The following is a 27,123-nucleotide window of genomic DNA, read 5'->3' as shown; positions in this document are numbered from 1 at the left end:
TGGATTCATGAACTTAATTCTAAACATTTCTTCACAAAAAAAAAAAATCTTTAACATCAATATTTATGGAACATGTCCACAAAAAATCTATCTGTCAACACTGAATATTGCAATCACTAATTGTTCAAATCTGTATATAAATATGTACATAAAATGTTGTAATTATATTCCAACTCCGCGTTCTTCTTGGTCATCGCCGCTGCCGCTGCCGCCGCCACCCCCCGCCCCCCGACCACACCACCACAAATAGATGCCTGTCCTGTGGGAAACACTAGAGTCGGCCTCAGGGGTTCGGCGGAGGTCAAGACACACCCGACTCATCGTTTAAATAAAAACTTCTTCCTATCGGCGTATTATGGATACGGAAACAGTTGAAGTCACACTGATTTGTGTAATTGTTTGTGAGTTCATGCACTGTGTTGGTGTTGTTCTTTGAACAAGGTGATGTTCATGCACGGTTCATTTTGTGCACCAGTAAAAAAACATTTGTCTTGAATTTGAAAAAAAAAAAACATTTTATTTTTCACTAAAGAAGGGTTCAGTGTAGGGCTGCAACTAACGATTAATTTGCTAATCGATTAATCTGTCGATTATTACTTCGATTAATCGATTAATAATCAGATAAAAGAGACAAACTACATTTCTATCCTTTCCAGTATTTTATTGGAAAAAAAAACAGCATATTGGCACCATGTTCTTTCAACTTGCCAAATAAAACAAGGAAAAGGTTACAAAAATGCACACTTTTGACAAATTTGAAAAAATTAAATCTGATAAATCTATGGATAAAAAGAAGAGCCTGACGACACATACGCGTTTATCACAACTCTCTCGCTCTCTCTGTCTGTCCCCCTCCCTCACGAATGCTGCTGCGCGCACAATTTTTTTTTTTAACCTTCTTAAACCTGAAAGTACATTGAAAATACACGCAACCCTAACTCAAAATGCCGGACATTTGAGGCATTTAAGAAACACTGCCCGGACAGCCCCGCAAAAGAGGACATGTCCAGTGAAAAGAGGACGTATGGTCAGGACCTAGCCCGGTCGCTGCTAGCATGCGTCCTCTTTTGCGGAACTGTCAGGGCGGAGTTTCTTAAATGCCTCAAATGTCTGGCATTTTGAGTATTGTTTACACAACGTGCAGTACGGTACTTAATATGTCCGTGTGGAAACTCGTTAGGTACATCTCCGCACCGAAACGAAACCCCAGGTACCGAAACGGTTCGATACAAATACACGTACCGTTACACCCCTATTATTTTGATTATTGTTTCTCAGCTGTTTGTAAATGTTGCAGTTTATAAATAAAGGTTAAAAATAAATAAATAAATAAATTAAAAAATGTTGCCTCAGCGCATGCGCATAGCATAGATCCAACGAATCAATGACTAAATTAATCGCCAACTATTTTTATAATCGATTTTAATCGATTTAATCGATTAGTTGTTGCAGCCCTAGTTCAGTGAATGCGCATATGAAACTGGTGGGGTTCGGTACCTCCAACAAGGTTAAGAACCTCTGTGCTAAAAGGTCTAAAATACAGGATGGTAACAAAGTGAAGTGAATTATATTTATATAGCGCTTTTTCTCTAGTGACTCAAAGCGCTTTACATAGTGAAACCCAATATCTAAGTTACATTTAAACCAGTGTGGGTGGCACTGGGAGCAGGTGGGTAAAGTGTCTTGTCCAAGGACACAACGGCAGTGACTAGGATGGCGGAAGCGGGTATCGAACCTGCAACCCTCAAGTTGCTGGCACGGCCACTCTACCAACCGAGCTATACCGCCCCAAACAACAATTATTTTAGTACCAAAAGTACCTGAATGAAGCAAATTGTACGCAGAATGTGACAGAAACCCAAACTGAGGTAATAGGAAAAAATGAACATGACTGTAAAAAAGGTGATGGATCAATTTAAACTGAGCCAGTCATTAATAAAGACATGGCACACACGAAACCTAATGCTATAACCTCACCGTTCCTCAGGGGGAGAAGGTGCTAGTATTGTAATTGGGGAAGATGGACTGTCCTCTTTTTCCTCTTCTTTATTGTTGTGCTTCTGGCGCTGGTCTAATTCAATTGGCTGCAGCACAAGTGACCATAATACTCACCGCAGGCCTTGATATGAGTGCTCAAAAGAGTAGCGACCAGCACTTTGTAGTCTGAGAGCAAGCACAATGAGTGTTTGTGTAGCAGGATATCACATTATCTCTGGAGAGCTACTGTAAATTGCAGGCTGATCAGTTTATGCATGCCTGTTTAAGTTTGTTTCTGCACAGCATTCAAATGCCTTTTTGAGCGCTTTACAAAGTGTAAAAAAAGAAGAAATATGCATAATGTTTTAATCTCTCTTGTTGCTGTCTACATAGTAACATATATTCTTTATTCGGCAGTGTTTTTTACAAGTTGCGATATCAGACAACAGTTTTCGTAAGCTACTATGGTTGGCTTCCTTTGGAAACCCTTTTGATGGGTTTGTAATAGTGTTGTAACGATACCAACATTTGGGTACCAGTACTAAAATGATTACAATACTTTTCGGTACTTTTCTAGATAAAGAGGACCACAAAAAAATTGCATTATTGGCTTTATTTTAACAAAAAATCTTAGGGTACATTAAACATATGTTTCTTATTGCAGTTAAGCCCTTGAATAAAATAGTGAACATACAAGACAACTTGTCTTTTATTAGTAAGTAAACAAACAAAGGCTCCTAATTAGTCTGCTGACATATGCAGTAACATATTGTGTCATTTATCATTCTATTATTTGGTCAACATTATTAAGGACAAGTGGTAGAAATTAATTATTAATCTACTTGCTCATTTACTGTTAATATCTGCTTACTTTCTCTTTTAACATGTTCTATCTACACTTCTGATAAAATTTAATAATCACTTATTCTTCTGTTGTTTGATACTTTACATTAGTTTTGGATGATACCACACATTTGGGTATCAATCCGATACCAAGTAGTTACAGGATCATACATTGGTCATATTCAAAGTCCTCATGTGTCCAGGGACATATTTCCTGAGTTTATAAATATAATATACATTTTTTTTTTAAAGAAACAAGATGTTGTGATGCCAAAAAATATCGACGTAATCATAGTAGTATCGACTAGATATGTGCCTGTACTTGATATCATGACAGTGGATATTAGGTGTAGATCCACCAATGGCCTTTGTTTACATTTTGACGCCGGTGAGCTACGGTGTGTAGTGAAGCATGTTTAGCTATTCCTCGTCCTGCAGGGATGATACTTGTAAGAAACTTACTTGATTTGTCGCCATGGAGGCGAGGATTAGTGATTTAGAAGTAGCTAAAACACTGCAGATTGGACTTTAGCTGCTAGCTAGCTAGCCATGTCTTAAAGCACCTCTTCCTGAGGGTGTTTCAGCGCTATTGCTTCACCTTTATCATTAGTTTTTAAGCCAAAATGCGTCCGTTCTTCCTTTTCTGTCTACACACTGTGTCTGCTTGTAAGTACTCTGTGATTGTGCGCTACCGTACATGCTCCTCTGCTCGTAAAACCACGTGATTTTGACGCGGGCCCGGGGGGTACGGGACCAGTACGTTTCAGAGACTGTATAGTACCGAAAATGATTCATCAGTATCGCGGTACTATACTAATACCGGTATACCGTACAACCCTAGTTTGTAAACCTAAAACTCTGGTTCAGTCGCTTTTTCACAAAATCCAAACAAACTAAATGCATCTCAACAATCTTGGGAGATCACTTGTATTTCTTTATTAGTCAGTGACTGCACAATAATATAAACAGGACCATAGTTTGGTGCATGGACCAGTGAAAGAAACAAGTAATACACACAACATAGTGCTCAGAAACATGCCTGTGAATAATCTCATTCATTCAGGTTTTGGGATTCTCAAGGCATTGACTCAATCCCAACTGGACTGTTCAGATTGTCTTAGAAGACGTTGCAAAGCCTGCTCGAATGAGAGGCAAAACATTTTTTAAGACAATCTGAACACTTCAGTTGTGGTCAATTTAATGCCCTAAAAACATAATGTTTTGATTCTGCATAGCCAAATTGCCAGAGACTGACAAATAATTGTTTGGTAAGTTAAGACAAAAGGTACATAAAATCCATCCATTTTCTACCGCTTGGGCACATAAAATATTGATTGCAAATTATAATCAAAAAGGTAATTAACCATGACAGAAGGCGACATGACTAAACCCAGGTATGAAAGTACTAACAAAAGCGGGGACGAAGCCACATGGAGAAAAAGTTGAAAATAGAGACAACACAAAACTCTGCATACAAAAGTCATTAGCAATGACATATACCATGTTCACACATAGAATGAGGCAGGCAAAGCAGAAGGAACTAGTCGAAAAATGTAATTACCGGTAGAGTGGAATTTTTTTTTTTACTTTATATGCATAAAAGTGCCATGTGTAGTAATGTGGCCAGAAATGGTACTGCAATCACGGTCAAAATTCTGTAGTCCCCTCCCACTCTCCATGACTGAGGTTGCCATATCGCAGCCGAATCCGAATCCTACTCCAAGGAACTTCTAATGGCAATCGACGAGTCCTACGCTGTAGTTTTCTCTTGTTTATGCTTCTTGCAAGATGGTTTACTAAGTAAATATGCCACATTTTACTGATGTCAATTAGCCAAATGTAATTGTAAAGTTACCCAGCAATATTTTCGTCAGGAGTCGGGACATATTGTTGGCATTACCCTGCTAAAATGTCTAGTTTGACCGCACGGACCACTATCAGAATAATTATATATAATAATAAATTATATATCGCATAGACTTACTATGATGGCAAATTACCGCCACATTTCGTTTAGCATAACTCCATGTAGCATCCAACCTGACGCACTGCATTCTCTTCCATGCACGCACATCACCATCTTTCAGTGCAGAGTGCCATTCTATGAGTCAACCCACGTTATGCATAAACCACGTTACGCATAAATCATATAGCCTACTACCATGTCAATACACAAAGTAGAAAATCATGACATGTAATGCATTATATTGTGCCAAGCAAATACCACTCCGTATGTGCCTGATGCACATACAGTACCAGAAACCGCAATTAGCCGTGCTAATGTTGGAACGCATTTCTTCAGCGTTTCAGCATATTGAGAACAAAATAGGCACTGACACTACCCATATCCACATAGGTTTTATTTGTCGTAATTATATTTTGCCCTGTTAGTTGGATGACACATCGACATACAGGCTAACGGGCATATATTTCCCCCTTTTGCCTGTATGCCGATGTGTCATTGCACGAACATACTAGCTTTGTTAGACAATATCATAGACTGTATTGGACAATATAGTTTACATACCAAATGTCTAATTCCATTTATTACAAGTAATAAGAAAACGTAAATGCCTTACTTACGTATCAAGGAGGAAATTTGCATGTTTGGCATCAGATGAAAAAATATTATCCGCCTTCAATCGTCTCCATCTTCCAAAGGCATTCCCGATACAAATCTTTGTTTTGTTCCTGGCTTTGTCATGAATGAGTTGAGAATCGTAACGACGCCTTTTTAGATTTACTAAGGTCCGACATGTTTAGTAACTTTACCAGTGGCAGGAGCTTGACGAAGACAGCGGTGCGTAACTGGCAACCTGGATGTAACACATCCATTTTAATTGGTCAAACGGTAGAGGGCGGGGCATCGAAATTAAAACAATAACAATATTTCATTTTGAAATGAACATATCCTGGCTGAAAAACTGTTATCAGTTATAAAGGTATTCGAAAATAACATGATTTATTAATGCCTTTTGACATATCAGTGCCATTTAATGACGACTTGACATTAAATTATTACATGTGGCACCTTTAATTGTTTCATTGTATCCATTAAACCATATCCAATTGTATTTACAATCCGCAAAGTATGTGGATATACCGTCTAAACATCACAAAAGCCCACTAATTCAGTCGGCCTTTTTGAATATTCTGCTCCAAATATTTTTGGCATTTCCCATAGATTCTACGTGACTGTAGTAACACTTCTGCAGTCTGACCATATTATCAGATCAGTCATACTGGAAATACGTAAAAATTGGAAAGGGATGTGCTGTCTATCATTCAAAATTCTTACACAAGACAAGAACACATATGCTTGGCTTTTTTCGAAATTGTAAATAGATACAAATTGAGTCAACAGATGGAGGGTCCTCTATTGCGCCATTTATACCCTCTAAAAACATCCAGACACCGCTTATAATACTCTATTTACATTTCGTGACCATAAAATGAACCAAATATAGGTGACATTGTTATTATAAGTGCAAACGCAGACGGCCTATTTTATTGATACCAGTAAGCTAATGCTGGCTTATGATGCTATTGTTGACACACCAAACCAGTTAGTTGCTGTTTCTGCTTCATCTCAAACTTACTAAAAGTTAATTCTCGATCATAATTTATGAATCTCTGAAACGGTAGTAGACACCTGTGGCCATTGACCAAGAGGCTGGTCGACTTTAACGGCCTACGAGCTGGCAAAAAAGACATAGTTGTGGCAACTTTTTTTTAACATTTTGTGAGGATTAAATCTTCATCTAAACGGGATTATGTGAGTGTGGTGTTGGTCGGCATCCCAGGGAGAGTGGAAATTGTGCAGTGTTTGTTTTATTGTGGCAATGCTGCTGATGCTATAGTGTTTCAATAAAGCTGCATCCGTGAGCACTCGGCTTTTAAAACGTATCACTCATCCTCTTTGTGTTCGGACTCAAAAATATAAAGTTCGAGATCATAATTTGTCCCCAAGTGATTGTTGCTGGCTCTCAAAAAGTCTGCTTGATTAGTGTTGTTGTTGATGGGGAAAGGATCTCTGCTTCCTAACTCTATGTCACAATCACGTGACTGGCTTGCTCATTATCTCTCAAAATGGTTTGGGAATCTCTGTGAGATTTATACTATTTTTAACATATCTATTTGTTGGTAAACTTTGGAAATCTTTTGGTGTCATAAATTAGATACATATGACAATAGTCCCCCAACGGAAACAAGCGGCAGAAAATGGATGGATGGATGACAATAGTCTCAAAATAAAGGCAACCTTTTTTTCCGCTCGACTGGTACTTTAACGAGAATTAGCTAGCAACAAGACAATATTCAAGGCAAAAACAAGAAACATGTTTATTGAGTCTGCGGTCTCAACTGTTAACACACCAGTAATCATATCCTTGTTGTTTTTTTTAGTACAATGTTGGTTGGTTGAATTGGAGGCATAATCGTTTCCTCACTACAACAGAAACCATCAGCAGTTTGTTTGAGACTATACAGGAACCACAATTCTGACCATATATTGTCCGCACCTGACCAGTGATGTGTAAAACAAATGCTATTTTCAACTATTGTGGACCAAAGGGTCATAGTTTTAAAAAAGCACCCGAGTGAAATTGTATTTGATTTGCACTCTTTACAATGTGAAGTGTATAGGAATGTATTATACTGTGTGTGTGTGTGTGTGTGTGTGTGTGTGTGTGTGTGTGTGTGTGTGTGTGTGTGTGTGTGTGTGTGTGTGTGTGTGTGTGTGTGTGTGTGTGTGTGTGTGTGTGTGTGTGTGTGTGTGTGTGTGTGTGTGTGTATAAATATATATTTATATGTATGTATATGTATGTGTATATGTATGTATATTTATATATGTGTTTATATATATATATATATATGTATGTGCGTATGTATATATTTATATATGTGTATATATATATATGTATGTGTGCATATATGTGTATATATATATATATTTATATATATATATATGTATGTGTGGGAAAAAATCACAAGACTATTTCATCTCTACAGGCCTGTTTCATGAGGGGGGTGCCCTCAATCATCAGGAGATTTTAATGGGAGCATTCACATACCATGGTTTATATAGGGCACAGAGTGGGTGGGTACAGGCTGGCGTAGGGGCGTGGTGATTGGCTCATGTGTTACCTAGGAGGTGTTTCCGTCTGTGGCGGCATGCTGTTACAATTTCGCTGCGCTTGTTGAGGGATGACAGGTCTGGACGGTAAATAATAAACAGTTTCTCTTTCAAGCATAGGTTGCATCTTTTATTACCACTATTGTAAGGTGTGCTGGATGCAAGAATTTGCCATGTTATTGAATATTCAACATTATTGTCTTTGAGGTCCCAAATGTGTTTGCTGAGTTCTGTGGTATTCCGCAGGTTTTGGTTCCTGAAAGAAGCCTTGTGATTGTTCCATCTGGTTTTGAATTCTCCCTCGGTTAATCCTACATATGTGTCGGATGTGTTAATGTCCTTGCGTATTACCTTAGATTGGTAGACAACTGATGTTTGTAAGCACCCCCCGTTGAGAGGGCAATCAGGTTTCTTTCGACAGTTACAGCCTTTGTTGGTTTTGGAGTCGCTCTGTCCGGGGGCCGACGGCTCATTTGCAATTGTTTTGTTGTGGTTTGAGATGATTTGTCGTATATTGTTCATGCAGCTGTAGCTCAATTTAATGTTGTTCTTGTTGAATACTTTTCTTAGGGTGTTGTCTTTGGGAAAGTGTTTGTCAATCAGATTGAGGAATTTGTGTCCAATGTTAGTTGAGACGTTTTTGCTGTATGGGGGGTTGTACCAGATGAACAGCTGTCTCGTCAGCTGAAGCACGAGCTCGCAACCGTGGCTGTTTAGCAACCAGCCAAACCCCACTTAATAAAATTATATTTTATCTTAGAGCACATCCGCATCCCTATTCACCTAGGCAACCCCAGGAAATGTATATAATTCGGCATTATTTCGGCCAGTCGGCTTATAAAATCAGAGCCGATCAGTTTACGTTCGCGCGCAGGTATAACGCGGCGCGCTCCTGTCTCATCTGCTGATGCGCGAGCCCGGTAATTAGACCGCTGTGTCAAATCAAGGAGTACAAAAGACGCCAGCGCAGAGTGGAAAAAGGTTTAGTTCATTACAGATAACCCAGAGTTGTGCCAAAAGTATGTAAGATTTAATATTTCTCTTCGTGGGTGTGGCGCACCTGTTGCGCTGGTGAGATGGGGGGGGGGGGGGGGTTGTGTGCATGTAGCGTGCTTAGTCTGGAGGCTAAATACACACAGTGTGTTATGTAACTGTTGTTTAGTGTTGATATTCTTTGCTTAGTTTGATAAATGTTGGAGCAGTTTGCTTCATCAGGAGGGTGAAGTCGCTCAATTTAAAGTGTTGGATTTAACTGTGTTGGTGAGGGCGTAGAAAAAGGGGCATTTTTCTACCAGTAGACAGCGTTTAAGATTGAGTGTTTCACTGCTAAATTAATAATATATTTATATTGAATATGGATTTTAAATATGTATCTAAATAGGTGGTTAATTGGTTAGGTATTTATGTATTTGCATATTGGGTTTTCTGTTGCATTTATCTATTGTGTTTCTGGTGTTAAATGTATTTTATATGTATCTTGGTGCATTTATGTTGAGACAATTTATTTAAAATCTGTTTTAACTTAAAGGGAAAAGATGTGTCCATTTTCTTGCACTTGTTTAATGGTTAAGAGTTTGATAGCTAATTAATAGTTATAAATTATGGGATTGATAATTGATTGATTTTTTACAGCATGTTAATCTTGTGGTGTTTTGTCCTTAAAGGTTTTTCACCTACTAAAGAAGCTAAAGGCTACTAAAGGCTACTAAAGACAGCTAATGACAGCTAAAGAAACTAAAGTCTATTAACACTGCTAAAGACTGCTAAAAAGACTAAAGAAGAAAAAAGAAGCTGTTTCTTGGTTGGAAAAACTGTTGCAAACTAAAGGAAAATAAAAGGAAAAAGTAACTACGGTCTGGTCTTTTGAGTGAAATCCAGAAGCCACATTCAGCATTGGTACATCCCTTCAAGTGTGGGATAAGCACAGCGAAAAAAGCAAAACACTTGACAGTTGTTGTATGCACACTGTGTCGAGCGGAAATGGCCTATCATAGCAGCACAACGGCTATGAAGGAACATTTGAAAAGAAAACACCCGACAGCGTTCTTGCCATCACCATCAACTAGTCAATCGTCCGCGTGAGTATACGTTGTCATCATTACACAAAATCATGAATGTGTCATTTGTATCTGCGTTGTAAATTCATAAACTAAAACACTGTTTCGCTCTGAGAGGCGCGTTTGGCGTGCCTGTTCAGTGTTTACAAAGACGCGCTCCTCTTTAACGCTAACGTTAATTAGTTGTGCAAATACCTTTTACAACATTAACAGTTACATATTCTATGTACAAACCAACAATTAACTTTCACTTTAATCATACTATCATTGTTGTGTTATTAAGCAAAATAAGCAATACTTTTACTTTTGTTGAAATGTTTACACTGTTACAGAATATTTCGTTTTGCACTTTTTTGTATTGGATGTTTATCTTTATTTTTGCACATTTTAAAGCAAAATAAGCAATATTTTTACTTTAGAAATGCTTATACTATTGCAGAATATTAAGATTTTCACTGGATGTTTACTTTTATATTTGCACATTAAAAAGCAAATAAGCTACTTTTAATTTTGTTAAATGTTAAAAGTTTTAAATGTTTACATTGTTACAGAATATTTTGTCATGTTGTTGTCAATGTTGACTGAGTGGCCATACTTTTTTTTTTGTATATAAAAGTCATGCCTTTTGAAAAAACTGGCCAACATTTATTTTTTCATCTTCATTTTAAATAAAAAAAATAATCGGTAAAAGGAAAAATAATCTATAGATTAATCGAAAAATAATCTATAGATTAACCGATTAATCGAAAAAATAATCTATAGATTAATCGATAGAAAAATAATCGTTAGCTGCAGCCTTAATATATATATATATATATATATATATATATATATATATATATGTGCGTATGTATATATTTATATATTTGTTTATATATATATATATATATATATGTGCGTATGTATATATTTATATATGTATATATATATATATATATATGTATGTGTGTATATATGTGTATATATATATATTTATATATATGTATATATGTTTGTATGTATGTACGTATGTGTATATGTATGTATATTTATATATGTGTGTATATATATATATATGCATGTGCGTAAGTATATATGTGTATGTATATATATATATATATGTATACATATATTTATGTATATGTATGTATGTATATATATATATATATATATATATATCAGTCTCATAACTGTATATATGTATGTGTATATATATATGTATACATTAGGTCAGGAAAAAACACAAGAGGCTATATCATCCCTACAAGCCTGTTTCGCAGGTTTCCCAGCAATTTTATAAAATCCCCTGACAAGCAGGAAAACCTGCGAAACAGGCTTGTAGGGATGATATAGCCTCTTGTGTTTTTATTCCGTTCTACCCCGGTATTGAGCACTGTATAACGGATAAACCACAGAAACCTTGACTATATGTATATATATGTATATATATATATATATACATATATATATATATATATATATATATATATATGTATATATATATGTATATATATATGTATATGTATATATATATATATATATATATATATATATATATATATATATATATATATATATATGTATATATATATATATATATATATATATATATATATATATATATATATATATATGTATATGTATATATGTATATATATATATATATATATATGTATATATGTATATATATATATATATATATATATATATATATATATATATATATATATATATATATATATATATATATATATATATATATATATATATATATATATATATATATATATATATATATATATGTATATATATATATATATATATATGTATATATATGTATATATATATATGTATATATATGTATATATATATATGTATATATATATATATATATATATGTATATATATATATGTATATATATATATATATATATGTATATATATATATACGTATATATATGTATATATATATATATACATACACAAACAAATAACACATACAACATAAGTCTGAGGGAGGCTCTACCTCAGGCACCTGCTGAATTCCTGCAGTTCTGCTAATCTTAACCATCGGAAGGGAACATTTATTGATGTCTTAAGAGGTGCATTGATTTTCCGGTGTGGTCGTTTTATCTGACCTTCAACTACACTTTCTGGCTAATTGCTTACTTGACAAAAGCGCAATATCGTTTGATCGACACTGACACTGGTATCAGTCAAATTAGCCTAACTTGCTTTATAACATCCATCCATCCAACCAGCCAGTCAATAATCCCTCAAAAAGCATCCTATGATGAAGAAGAAAAATGGGCTTTTCTTTGCATCCACCTGATAATGATCTAAACACTTGAACTTTGGTGCTCGTCTGATTGTCGATAATGATGACCGTTCGGGGTGCTGCTGACCTCAACCTGGGATTTTAAACGAGGAAATATTTCAATGTAAATCCCACTGACAAGCCTACTCATGAAAAGTCTGGTGATCACAGTTGGGTTCTCTCATCTCTGGAGAAGAGGTAGCAGAGGCGGTTAAAAAGCTTCTCAGTGGTGAAGCCTTGGGGTTGGTCACTGCAATCCGCATGTATTTCCTGAAGGCTACCAGACCTTTTTGCTAAGATCTTTTGAGGGGTCCTCCTGAGTACATTCCATCAGATACTTAAACCTTAGAGTCAAGTAGGTTTTCCTCCTGGTTGTGAAACAGTGGTACATCTAAACATCTTTAGCAGGCTACTGGGTTAACGAAGTTTGGGCTTTTGCACCGATGACCCAAACCCAAAAGGGGAAAATGGATGGATGAGAACCCGGTACCAGTGTTACTGTGACGATGCTACATGTCAGCTGTTGTCGTGATCCCAAGATGCAGAGAAGGCTTGTGTTATGCAGGCTGAAGGTCGTTAAATTAGGAACCAGGCAGAAGAAATGTAACTCAGGTCTAGCAGAAACTCCGAAAGTAACCGCACACTATGGCATAGATTAGATAATGAACAAGCACTGAAGGAGGAAACAAGGTGGAACTAAATATACCTTATAAACAATAAAGAACGGGTGTGCTGACAGGACAAGGAACAGAAAATAAGGGTGTTGCAAAACACAGATACCAAATTTTAAATACAGACAAAACAAGAGCACCAGGACAGGAGGTGATATTAAACACATGTAAAATAAAGTCCAAACTGTTAAGTGGTATCATGACAATGTTAAAATTAGGTCAAATTTGCCATTATTTACAAACATAAAAAAGAAAGCGAAATGGAAACCATGCTACCAATAAAACAACACACATTTTCATTTGGACTGATGCTTTTTAATGTTTTTTGTGTATTTAAAAAGTGTGAGAAGAGTATGATTTGCGACGACAAGGTTATAATTCAATCAATCAATCAAAGTTTATATATAAATATACTGTATACATATATATATATATATATATATGTATGTATATATATATATGTATGTATGTATGTATGTATGTACCAGAGGTGGGACCAAGTCATTGTTTTGCAAGTCACAAGTAAGTCTCAAGTCTTTGCCCTCAAGTCCGAGTCAAGTCCCGAGTCAAGACAGGCAAGCCCCGAGTCAAGTCCAAAGTCAAGACTGGAAAGTCTCAAGTCAAGTCCTAAGTCCTGCATTTTGAGTTTCGAGTCCTTTCAAGTCCTTTTAACCACAGACTAATATATTAACACAGATTGTGTATGCTTTTCAAACGCTGTATTTATTTATTAAAACAAGTGCATTTTAAATTGCAGGAAAGAAAATTGTGCTGACATTGCACTTTATAATAGCACTATTAACCAGTCATTTTAAACATTAACTCATTCCTTTACAGAACAAACACATTGAAAAATAAAGTGCAAATGTACTTATTTGTACAAAAGTGTTAACATTGAAAAAACATGACATATACGTGAACATAACAAAAAAGTTGTACTTTTTATATGTCAGGGCCCTATGCTGCATTGCATTTGCAAAAGACCAAATTAGCCAAGAGTCTGTCAGTCATTTGTGCACGATGGGGGCGTAGTATGATGCCACCATGGCTGAAAACTCGCTCCACTGGAGCACTGGAGGCAGGCACTGCCAAGACTCTCATGGCCACTCGGAACAGTGAAGGAAGAGTCTTCATGTTCAATGCCCAGAACAAAAGGGGGGAGAGAGTTGTTTTGGGTTGGTGCACTACTTGTAAGTGTATCTTGTGTTTTTTATGTTGATTTAATTAAAAAAGGAAAAAATATATATATATTTCTTGTGCGGCCCGATACCAATCGATCCACGGACCAGTACCGGGCCGTGGCCCGGTGGTTGGGGACCACTGAGGTAAACAACCAACAGTATGTCAGAAAGCTAGCTAAAACGGTACACATATTCATAATATAGTATACATTTTAACTGACCTTTATTTTACTATTTTTGTCTTTTTTTAGGTGGCTAAAATACGCGGTGCTGCTGACCGCCGTCTAACGTTACGTGTGATATATTGACTAACGTAACCCTGCTTAAAAAAAATCACTGAACAAAAAGTATGAATAAGGTAGTGAACTGCAACAGATTCCCGTGTTTGCAATAACGTTATAACGTTAGCAGTGAGTTTACAGCCTCACTGATTTAACTACACAGCAAATAAAAGTCACGTTACTTAGCCAATAAACGTTATCTTACATTCAAAACTTACCGTTCTTTGTGCAACTTCAAATGCCGGACGAAGTTGGAAGTTGTTGCCTCTCCATCAGTAATTTTCGAACCGCATGTGTTGCATACTGCAAACCGTTTTGTGTTGACCACCTCGTAATTTTTATACCCAAACAAAATTATTTTAGGTATCATTTTTTGTTCACTGGCGTGTGGTTTGGACATGTCTTCTTCGTTGGTTGTCCTGCAATTTGATTGGATGAATGCTGTGTGATGAAAACAAAGTAGATCTAATTTGATTGGCTGTTGTACTGAGACCACACCAGCTGACACACGCAACGCTGATAGACAAGTACACAATGAAAAATACGGAGCGCTCCCGAATAACTTTTTCATCTTTGGGTTTTGGGGAAAGTAGCAAGTCATGTCAAGTCATGTCAATTCAAAAGGCTCAAGTCCAAGTGAAGTCACAAGTCATTGATGTTAAAGTCTAAGTCGAGTTGCAAGTCTTTTTACATTTTGTCAAGTCGAGTCTAAAGTCATCAAATTCATGACTCGAGTCTGACTCGAGTCCAAGTCATGTGACTCGAGTCCACACCTCTGGTATGTACTGTATGTATGTATATATATATGTATGTATCAGTGACGTGCGGTCACTAGAGGTGGGGGGGAGGGGGCCATCATGGAAAGAAAAAAAATGTAAAAAGAAAACAAATTAATTAAATTGGTATATGTATTCAGTGATTATACTATAAAGTTATTTCCCATTTAACTTCACCAGTTTTCGATTATTTTTATTCAAAATCGCTGAATTTTCACATTTGCCGTTCAAATACTGAGAAGAGACGGTGCAGTGATCAGCAGCCAGTTGAGGCACGTCACTCAGTTGTGCCTCAACATGGATTGCGGACTCGGCTAACTGCTGGCCTGCTGTGCAGTGAGACCGTATTGCTATATGAACTATATTATACATTTCCATAGTTTAGTTAGCTGAGGTATATAATGTACAGTGTATTTTGTCAACAACTGTATGTGTGTAAAGTATTTCTTGTGCTGAGCAATCATAAAACTGCTGCGAAGACGCACTGTGTGAGGCTCGCAGTAATCCCGCCTCCTGGTGCTGGTTAATGCACCCCCACCCCAGAATGCACCCCCCGACGGGAGCACCACACCAACCAAAGCCCACACCCAAACCCTCCACGTGCAAGACCGAATCCACCCAAAAAAAGTCACTTAATAAGAAGCCAAAAAGTGCAAAAACAACAGTGCTCGCATTGGAGGAGCCGTGAACGACTGCAGGGACACAACATTAGGTACACCTGCAGACTGCAGCACGGATTTCATATTTCATTCATTCACAACTCCTCCAACACGAACACCACTGTTCCCGCACTTATAAGTAAAGGTAAGACCATAATAACGTTTTTTTAATTAAATGTGATTTTTTTGAGTGCTACAGTTTGTATGTGTAAAGTTAAAGTTAAGTTAAAGTACCAATGATTGTCACACACACTAGATGTGGTGAAATTTGTCCTCTGCATTTGACCCATCCTCTTCTTCACCCCCTGGGAGGTGAGGGGAGCAGTGGGCAGCAGCGGCGGCGCGCCCGGGAATAATGTTTGGTGATTTAACCCCTAATTCCAACCCTTGATGCTGAGTGCCAAGCAGGGAAGAATGCTGGTATGAGCTTTTAAACATAACCCGTTAACTGCTGCCAATCAAATGGTGAATAAGATACTCTTTAGGGTTCATATGTTTGTAAATCTGACTGTGATGAAGTCAGTGCCTCACCAGCCATCAACTTCACCGCACGTCACTGGTATGTATGTATGTATGTATGTATGTATGTATGTATATATATATATATATATATATATATATATATATATATATATATATATATATATATACAGTATATATACACAGTATAAAACTCTTAATCACAAATGTCTCAAACAATATCCTCAGCTCAGATCCTATTGATAAGTGATAAATAATTAACTTTGACTTAAAAGTCTTAAAATTGAACTTTTAATGATTTTCTGTTGCCTTTCTGATCTCATGTCAAAAAAGCAGATTGTGTCACAAGACTATAATCACGTTTCCACTGGGATGATGAAGTTAGACTAGGATTTTACTGCGGGCATGTAGCGGATGACCGAACACAACAAATGTGGTTTGAACTCTCTGGACAGTACGCACCAGCGAAATAAACAATAAAAATAGAAACACATAATTACAACCAGAGGACTTCATGTACGGTAATTAGGTATTGTGAAAATGCTGCCATATTGTGACCAAAAGGTTGTAACGTAGTTTAATGGGTGAAGCTAACTGGATTACATGCAAGAGTATTGTGCACTGTACAGTCAAATTTGTGGTAACTGATCTTAGCCCAATGCACTATGGTTATCAAACCTTTATCAGCCCAAAACATAAAAAATGCTTCTTGGCTTGAAAAAGTAATTACATTGAAATGATTTGATTTGCAGGACAACGTGGATCTGGGAGAGCTGATGTTCTCGTTGTGCTATCTCCCAACGGCTGGCAGGCTCACCATCACGATGATCAAAGCCAGGAATCTCAAAGCCATGGACATCACTGGAGCTTCGGGTGGGTTCTCATTGACACAACTTTCAGCCAACTATTAAACATGCCAACGTGTTGTCTGTAGATGTAATATCCACATTGAACTCACTTCCTCTCTAGATCCATATGTGAAGGTGTCACTGATGTGTGAGGGCCGAAGGCTGAAGAAGAGGAAGACATCAACCAAGCGCAACACTCTGAACCCAGTTTACAATGAAGCCATCGTGTTTGATGTTCCACCGGAAAACATCGACCAAATCAGTTTACTAATAGCAGTCATGGACTATGATCGGTCAGTTAATCAACAAACCTTTGCTGACATGCAAACCATTTGGGATTTTCTACAACTTTCCTTTTTACCTTTGTAGGGTTGGACATAATGAAGTCATCGGGGTGTGCAGGGTGGGCAATGAGGCTGACACTCTGGGAAGAGACCACTGGAGTGAGATGTTGACATATCCACGCAAGCCTGTTGCACACTGGCACCCGTTAATAGAGGTACAACTGTTTCCATCTTTTTTTACAGAGGGAAAAATATATTACATAACAAAAATAATGCTTAACCTTTGTGCGTACTTGCTCTATATTTCTGTGATTGCCACAACAAAGCCAGTGAACTAAACACGGAGAGGTGGCTACATTCACAGGGCTGTTTCTATTTATGAATTCCCAGCCCACACTCATTAAAAAAAGAGCATGCCAAAACAGATGCCTGGCTGGTTCATGTAAATTCATGTTCTTTGTCAATGCTGCATCGACTGTAGAAAAAAGGGACAATTATAATGATTAAAATGGAATATGTCTAGATATGTTGTTTTGTTCTGTTATACTTCAGTATATCTGATGTGATTGCAGTAAATAAATATTCATGTTACATTATTATCATTTTTAAAACAAAAGTTAGTCATGCCTTGAAATAACTTTTATTAACCAATTAAATATCTGCATACTTTAAATAAAGCAAATACTGTGTGTGCTGTTGCTATTGTGACTTCGGTTTCAAGGTTTATTATCATTGTCATTGTGCGATTTTAAATGATGTCTTTCTGTACAAGCGAAAAGTAAAAGTAAGCAGAACATTAAAGCTGCAAGCAGCGATGGACGGGACCCACTTTGACGGCACATAAAATCCAAACCGGAGCAGTAATTAAAACTCTTTCGTCAACTTTTAATCAGAAGGGTTCAATCTCTCTCTTGTGCTAGTTTGAAGCCGACACGACAAACGCGCTCAGAGGAGATCATGTTTTAAAAAAGGTGACCGGTTTTTACTAAATTTTTGTTTTGAAGGGGGAATTGCAAACTTCCTGTTGATTTAAGCTGGGGGTTGTCAATACATAAAATGTAGGTCTAAGTGAGACCTACATAGAGGTTTTTGAGGTTTCATGTGTCTACGACATTCCTATTGGAGGTTACAGGCAGTTTTGTCTGAGTTTTCTTCCTAGGAGCAGTTGTCTGTGTTTTCTTCCGAGGGGGCGCTAGAGCGCAATTTTGAGTTTTGGGGTTGTTGTTTTTTTTTTTTTTTTTTTTATTAAATCGCAAGTTTTGCCAGTCCTGATGTGTGTGTCCAGTTTGGTGAGTTTTGAAGCATGTTAAGGGGGTAAAATTACAGCTCAAAGAGGCAAAAGTGACTGTTTTTACTAACATTATATTTAGAAGGGGGAATTGCAAACTTCCTGTAGATTTTTGCTGAAGGATGTCAGTGTATGAAATGTAGGTCTAAGTGAGACCTATATAGAGGTTTTTGTTTCATGTCTCTACAAGCAGTTTTGTCTGTGTTTTTCCTAGGGGGCGCTAGAGCGCAATTTTGAGTTTCAGGATTTGGTTTTTTGTTTAGATGTCAATTTTCGCCAGTCCTGATGTGTGTGTCAAATATGGTGAGTTTTGAAACATGTTAAGGGGGTCAAATTACAGCTGAAAGACGCGGCGGTATAATAATAAAGAAAGAAAGAATAAAATGCACAAAATACAATAGGGTCCTCTGTCCCAAAGGGACATTGCGGTCCCTAATAATGCCTGAATTCCGTATCAAAGATCATAAAATAAGACATTTGCTAATAATCTTGAATATTTCTACTATTTACTATTTAACATCCATCAATCATCCATTTTCTACCGTTTGTCCCATTTGGGGTTGCGGGGGGTGCTGGAGCCTATCTCAGCTGCATTCGTGCGGAAGGCGGTGTACACCCTGGACAAGTCGCTACCTCATCACCGGGCCAACACAGATAGACAGACAACATTCACACTCACATTCACACACTAGAGCCAATTTAGTGTTGCCAATCAACCTATCCCCAGGTGCATGTCTTTGGCCCTGAAAAAACCCAGTGGTGCTGCATATGACGGACATCTGGACTGCTTATTGAAAGAAGACTTAAAACGTGCAATAGCAGCAGAAACTGTCCTAAAGAGGGGTACACACATACACATTTTATAAACCTGATGATATAAATATTTTTTTTAAATCTGTAATTTAACAGTTTGTATATTTATGTGGGTGGTGTGCTATGGTAATAACAAATCACACCACACACATAACCATTCAACACCACCGTGTCAGACTCCAGTCCTCCAAGCCCGATATTCTCATGCGCACATAAGTCATTCATCAAAGTCAGTCATTGAAAGTCAAACTCGAAGAAGAAACACAGCAACCACCGTAGCACCAACTTGGACACAAAAACAACATGGAAGAGGATATATAGGATCGAAAATACTTTTATTTATCCCAAAATAGGGAAATTATGTTAAAGTTAAAGTCCCAACGATAGTCACACTATCCTCTGCATTTGACCCATCCCCATGTTCACCCCCTGGGAGGTGAGGGGAGCAGTGAGCAGCAGCGGTGGCCGCGTTTAGGAATTATTTTGGTGATTTTTTTGTGATTTGTGATGTTGTTATAGTGCAGGTTTTTACATACAGGAGCAACAGTAAAGCGTAATGAACAAAAATGAATAATTGCACACCAAAAAAAAAGATCACAGTAAATACCTAAGTGCGTTGTAAAGTCTTATGACTGTGGGTAGAATGGACCTAAAGTAGCGCTCCTTTTTGCACAGTGGATGTAAAAGTCTAATACTGAAGGAGCTGCTCAGGTCCTCCACAGTGCCGTGCATGGGGTGAGAGGTATTGGACATTATGGATGTTAACCTGGTCAGCATTCTTCAGTCAGACACCTCCTCGATGCTGTCTAGTGTGCAGCCTAGGACGGAGTCAGCTTTCTTAATTAGTTTATGAAGTCTGTTACTGTCCCCAGCAAACAACGGCACAGAACACCGCAGAAGCCACCACTGTGTTTAAAAGGTGCGCAGCAGTGACCTGCACAGCCAGAAGGCCTTTTGTTTTACTTATGAGAGGAGGAGGCCTGTTTTCTTTTTGTTGCATTGCCTGGTTTCTGGGTCACTAGGCGTGACCACCCCCATGCATACCTAATTCTCATTTCCTCCTAAATACTTAAGCTCTCCAATCCCTTCGCTCAGCGCCAGTAGATTTCCTGATGGTTCACCCTTCCAGTTTGTGTACATTTTTGTGTATATTTTTATCTATGTTTCTGTTTTATCTAGTGTTTATCTAGTGCAGGGGTCGGCAACCCGCGGCTCTAGAGCCGCATGCATCTCTTTAGCTCTGCCCTAGTGGCTCTCTGGAGCTTTTTCAAAAAAGAATGAAAAATGGAAAAAGATGAGGGGAAAAAAATAATAATTTTGTTTTAATATGGTTTCTGTAGGAGAACAAACATGACACAAACCTCCCTAATTGTTATAAAGCACACTGTTTATATTAAACATGCTTCACTGATTCGCATATTTGGCGAGTGCCGTTTTGTCCTACTAATTTTGGCGGTCCTTGAACTCACCGTAGTTTGTTTACATGTATAACTTTCTCCGACTTGCTAGGACGTGTTTTATGCCACTTCTTTTTCTGTCTCATTTTGTCCACCAAACTTTTAACGTTGTGCATGAATGCACAAAGGTGAGTTTTGTTGATGTTATTGACTTGTGTGGAGTGCTAATCAGACATATTTGGTCACTGCATGACTGCAAGCTAATCGATGCTAACATGCTATTTAGGCTAGCTATATGTACATATTGCATCATTATGCCTCATCTGTAGGTATATTTGAGGTCATTTAGTTTCCTTTAAGTCTTCTTAATTCAATTTATATCTCATGACACACTATCTGTATGTAATATGGCTTTTAATTTGTTGCGGCTCCAGACCGATTTGTTTTTGTATTTTTGGTCCAATATGGCTCTTTCAACATTTTGGGTTGCCGACCCCTGATCTAGTGTGTGTCATGATTTCATTTCTATTTAAAAATTTTGTATTATATATTCTTACTTTCTATTTTTATTTTTAATACTTTGTAGCACTTTGAGATTTTAACAAATGTAAAGTGCGTTACAAATGCAATTCATTATTATTATTATTATTATTATTATTTTCTCTGCTTTGGCTCCATACACGCTTCTCGTTCCGTGTGGCTTCCTTACACCTTAAAGGGGAACTTTTATTTGGAATTTTGTTTATTGTTCACAATCATTATGAGAGACAAGAAAACACGTCTTTTTTTTTTTTTTTTTTTTGAATTTCAAAGATCATCAAAAAACGATTGGTAGTTGCGGCTAATGGGAGTCACCGTTGGAGCTTTCAAAGCCCTCTAAAACAACTTCCAAACCCTCCATAAACGTTTTATATACACACTGCAAGTATATATATATATAATGTAGTAACAGACACGTTCATAACAAAAAGTAATATGTACAATATTTACTGTATTTTGGTCATTTTATGTATTGTCGGAACTTTTATCGTCACGTTTATTTCTGTTTCCAAAGCAGCGCTCTTCCGACTTTTGGAAACAAATGTGAGTTCCTATTTCCGGAAACAAACACGAGTGTGTTCTAATTAGGGATGTCCGATAATGGCTTTCTGCCGATATCCGATATTCTGATATTGTCCAACTTTTTAATTACCGATACCGATATATACAGTCGTGGAATTAACACATTATTATGCCTAATTTGGACAACCAGGTATGGTAAAGATAAGGTACTTTTAAAAAAAATTAATAAAATAAGATGAATAAATTAAAAACATTTTCTTGAATAAAAAAGAAAGTAAAACAATATAAAAACAGTTACATTGAAACTAGTAATTAATGAAAATTTGTCAAATTAACTGTTAAAGGTTAGTACTATTAGTGGACCAGCAGCACGCACAATCATGTGTGCTTACGGACTGTATCCCTGCAGACTGTATTGATATATATTGATATATAATGTAGGAACCAGAATATTAATACCAGAAAGAAACAACCCTTTTGTGTGAATGAGTGTAAATGGGGGAGTAAGGTTTTTTTTGGGTTAGTGCACTAATTGTAAGTGTATCTTGTGTTTTTTATGTTGATTTAATAAAAATAAAAAAAAGATACCGATATAAAAAAAAAACGATACCGATAATTTCCGATATTACATTTTAACGCATTTATTGGCCGATAATATCGACAGGCCGATATTATCGGACATCTCTAGTTCTAATCATGGCAGACTTGGGGGCAGATTGTCTTCATGTGTGTACCCCGCTTTAGACATGTTGTGCAGGATGGTGAGACCTAAAGAGAAACTCCCAACACTAACTACAGTATTTAGGCAAAGGATCTACAAAAAGATGGAGAATAACAGACTGATCAACACTAGAAAAAGATCCTGGACAGTCTTTAGGTGTAAACTCACACGAGGCCTTTTGTGCCAGGGCCCACTTATCATCTACAATCCAGTATGTTTATGAGTACAGGGAATAGCTCCTCATCTCACCTTGGCAAGTGGTCAATCTTCTTACTGGCAACAGGACATCAGTTATAGATTTTTTTGAAAATGAAAAATAGCTTAAACCCAAAGATTAAATGTGAGGTTCACTGATTTAAAAGATGGAATTTGTTTTATCCCCGTATCAGACCACTGTTTTCAAGAGAAACACCCTAAAACGATGTCCCCAGCTTATGTGAGTGACGTATATAAACACAGGAAGTGTTGTATCACAGAATGCTGACAGCTTGAATAAAAGAGAGGCACAGACTTCCTCTTTTATCTTTAAAATACTTTTTGCATTGATATTTTTTCTGCAACTAACTGTGTTTATTTCTCTTTTTTTGTCTGTCTTGTTTGTTGTGAATCAGTGGGTAGGACAGGGAACAGCAGGGAGTGGAAGTCAAGGAGGATCCACCAATTCCTTAAAGGCGCCACCCTCACCGTGATCTCACACACACACACACACACACACACACACACACACACACACACACACACACACACACACTTTTGTGTATTTGTTACCTTCTTGAGACCTCCGAAAAATGCCTACCTCTTTAGGACCACCCTTTCTAGATATATAAAGATGTGTTTGTACAACAATAATAATATATACATACTATGCAAATATAAAAAAGGTAAGCTTATATACATATATATATATATATATATATATATATATATATATATATATATATATATATATATATTTTTTTTTTTTTTTTTTTTTTTTTTTAAATTAATTTTGGCCAAAGGGGGTGCATTTCAATTCCTCACACACACTTGTAATTACATATGTTGACCAGAAAGGGACCACTTCAAATTTTTACACACACTTGTTATTTCATATGTTGACCAGAAAGGGAACACTTTTAAAACCGACACACAGTCAATTTAAAAGATCCCTCCTTTTTGGGACCACCCTCATTTTGATAGATTTCGCCACCAGGGGTGCAAATGAGTTCTCTATTTTTAATTTTGTTTTGTATTGTGCTTAAGGCCGATGACAAACGAGTCAAGGACCACAGATGTGTTGCACTTTGGGCAACCCAGCTGTAGAAGCTAACTGTTAATGGCCACTATAGTCTTAGTACCGTAGTGTATTTGTTCATCCTTTGGTCACATATGGGACGCGGTTTGTTTACGTCAGCACCGGAAGTCGTAAAATCAACTGTTTACCTGGCGGGTTTTTTCGGGGATGAATAGGGAAGTCCTACTTTAGCTGCTGTCTGGTTTTATCATATATTGCTGCCTTTGCACCTGTCAATGTTTACTTTTGTATACACGACATGACTTTGGAGCAATGTTCACAGACTTTAGTAATTTGGCTCTCTATTAGATGCAATGGTTTTCAGTATTTGGACCATGATTTTGGTCCTAACTTGTTCACCAGTCCTCATATGGAAGGTACTTTTCCTTGTTGATGTCTCAAGAAGGGCAGAAATACAAGAACACATTTATACAAAAACATAAACGCACGTACAAACTAAGCTTCATGGTGATTAAATACTGAAAAAATGGGCCTGATAAAAAGGCTTAGTCTTACTTCATGACCAAAAAACTTACATTCCAACTGAACTGCTGCAGTATATTGTTATCTAGCTGTTACTAACAGTATTAACAATTTGAAAATAGGTCGAACATGCTTTTGTGGAAACCGTAGCTTTCGATATTTGTAAGTGATGAGCTATTACAAAACATTTTTTCTCTACAGTTACTTTCGAGGTTCTTAGCAAAAATCTTAGTTTTAATTTGTGAGCGATTTTCTCATATGCTTCTTGTAAAGATATAAATGATATATTCATGTATTTGCTTCGAGTGTGTGTAGAGAGAATAACACAAAATATATGACTTTGTTTTTAATCGCATGGTTAAGTAAAAAATTTCATGGGGTGTGGTCCAAATATAGAAAAGGAAAACAAAGTAAAAGTGTTGATGATGACAGTAAACCTGGTGTGTTTGTCATAGAATTGATCCTTGTTACAATCAGACAGTGTGGTTACTTTCTTTATGTGTTTTATTTTGCTTGGGGGCAGATTAATTTGAACCGTCCTAATTAAGGAATATGCCCCATAAAAGCAAAATTAAACTAGGTCTATAAATTAGCTACTAAAACTGCAAGATAGCACCGATTAACCATTTACCAATGTGCTGTTTTACCTATTTATACTACAGATGCATTTCTGAAAAGGTAATATGTCTACCTGTCTGCTCTTCTTTTATTAATCAATGATCTGCGTATTGTGAGGGATTGAACAATGGAAACTAATGTTTTTCAGTCAACTCATTATCTTCCTCTCTCACAATAGTGTCCCCCATATTCACATATATGTTGCATTGTTGTTTTGCATAAAATGAATTGTTCTGTGTTGTTGTTTTAATAGAGTATACAAACTAGTTTAGTTAGTAAAAACACACCTGTCAAAAAGCTTATTTCTTATAACTGTTTCCTTAATCCTAACAGTTACAATACATTGGTATTCCGGAAAGCACATCAATTTGAGATAAATACATCTAACAGTTATTTACATTCTGAAAAAGCAAATGTAACACTAATGATGCTGTTTTATTCTTTAGATTGAGATTGTGTTGTATTTTTAAACCTGTTTTAAGTCGGTGTTTAGTTTTGAGATATCGTTTTTTTCTATCTTGAACACCATTACCAAATAACTTCGACAAACTATTTGTAGATCAAATGCATGCATTATACTTTTCTTTAAATCTGTTTTTTTTCAGCTCATATTGTAACACAAGCTGTATAAGGCGACTTAATAAATATTTCTACATGGATGGATTGGTTTATTGCAGTGGCGTGCAGTCATTAAAAATAAAAAAATGCAAAATATTATCACATAAAAACATATTTGTCCATTGATCTGTGTTATGAATGTATTTACTGTATCATTTCAATTGTTTTTAACATCCTGAACAAATACAAACCTGAGATGAGCATCCTTCATAAACTTTGTTAAATGGCATGCTGTTTACATGCTGTTTGTCGCCAATAGAATATGTTTACAGAAAATGTATTGTACATTGTTAGTGCCATTGTTAGTGTCACGGCTTGTCACACCACGACATGTCTTTTTTTGAGTTTCTTGGTAATTCTCTGGGTGTACAAACCCCGTTTCCATATGAGTTGGGAAATTGTGTTAGATGTAAATATAAACAGAATACAATGATTTGCAAATCCTTTTCAACCCATATTCAATTGAATGCACTACAAAGACAAGATATTTAATGTTCAAACTCATAAACTTTATTTTTTTTTTGCAAATAATAATTAACTTAGAATTTCATGGCTGCAACACGTGCCAAAGTAGTTGGGAAAGGGCATGTTCACCACTGTGTTACATCACCCTTTCTTTTAACAACACTCAATAAACGATTGGGAACTGAGGAAACTAATTGTTGAAGCTTTGAAAGTGGAATTCTTTCCCATTCTTGTTTTATGTAGAGCTTCAGTCGTTCAACAGTCTGGGGTCTCCGCTGTCGTATTTTACGCTTCAAAATGCGCCACACATTTTCAATGGGAGACAGGTCTGGACTGCAGGCGGTCCATGAAAGTACCCGCACTCTTTTTTTACAAAGCCACGCTGTTGTAACACGTGCTGAATGTGGCTTGGCATTGTCTTGCTGAAATAAGCAGGGGTGTCCATGAAAAAGACGGCGCTTAGATGGCAGCATATGTTGCTCCAAAACCTGTATGTACCTTTCAGCATTAATGGTGCCTTCACAGATGTGTAAGTTACCCATGCCTTGGGCACTAATGCACCCCCATACCATCACAGATGCTGGCTTTTGAACTTTGTGTCGATAACAGTCTGGATGGTTCACTTCCCCTTTGGTCCGGATGACACGATGTCGAATATTTCCAAAAACAATTTGAAATGTGGACTCGTCAGACCACAGAACACTTTTCCACTTTGCATGAGTCCATCTTAGATGATCTCGGGCCCAGAGAAGCTGCCGGCGTTTCTGGATGTTGTTGATAAATGGCTTTCGCTTTGCATAGTAGAGCTTTAACTTGCACTTACAGATGTAGCGACCAACTGTATTTAGTGACAGTGGTTTTCTGAAGTGTTCCTGAGCCCATGTGGTGATATCCTTTA

The 27,123-nt window shown here is 36.9% G+C and overlaps 1 protein-coding gene across 1 annotated transcript in view; it reads left to right on the top strand.

The window, feature by feature from the left end:
• syt9b (synaptotagmin IXb) overlaps positions 1-23,682 on the top strand; it is a 103,297-nt gene extending 79,615 nt beyond the window's left edge. The window contains exons 6-9 of the mRNA XM_061969795.2: positions 17,108-17,228; positions 17,325-17,496; positions 17,573-17,702; positions 23,380-23,682. Of these exons, the coding sequence (XP_061825779.1) occupies positions 17,108-17,228; positions 17,325-17,496; positions 17,573-17,702; positions 23,380-23,457 (501 nt within the window). The 3' untranslated portion in view covers positions 23,458-23,682. The remainder of the gene's footprint in view (positions 1-17,107; positions 17,229-17,324; positions 17,497-17,572; positions 17,703-23,379) is intronic.
• The last annotated feature ends 3,441 nt before the right edge of the window (positions 23,683-27,123 follow it).

Source organism: Nerophis lumbriciformis, linkage group LG10 (genome assembly GCF_033978685.3).
Source record: "Nerophis lumbriciformis linkage group LG10, RoL_Nlum_v2.1, whole genome shotgun sequence".
NCBI classification, from domain to species: domain Eukaryota; kingdom Metazoa; phylum Chordata; class Actinopteri; order Syngnathiformes; family Syngnathidae; genus Nerophis; species Nerophis lumbriciformis.
The sequence above is the reverse complement of the archived record's forward strand: the minus strand, read 5'-3'. Positions and strand labels throughout refer to the sequence as shown.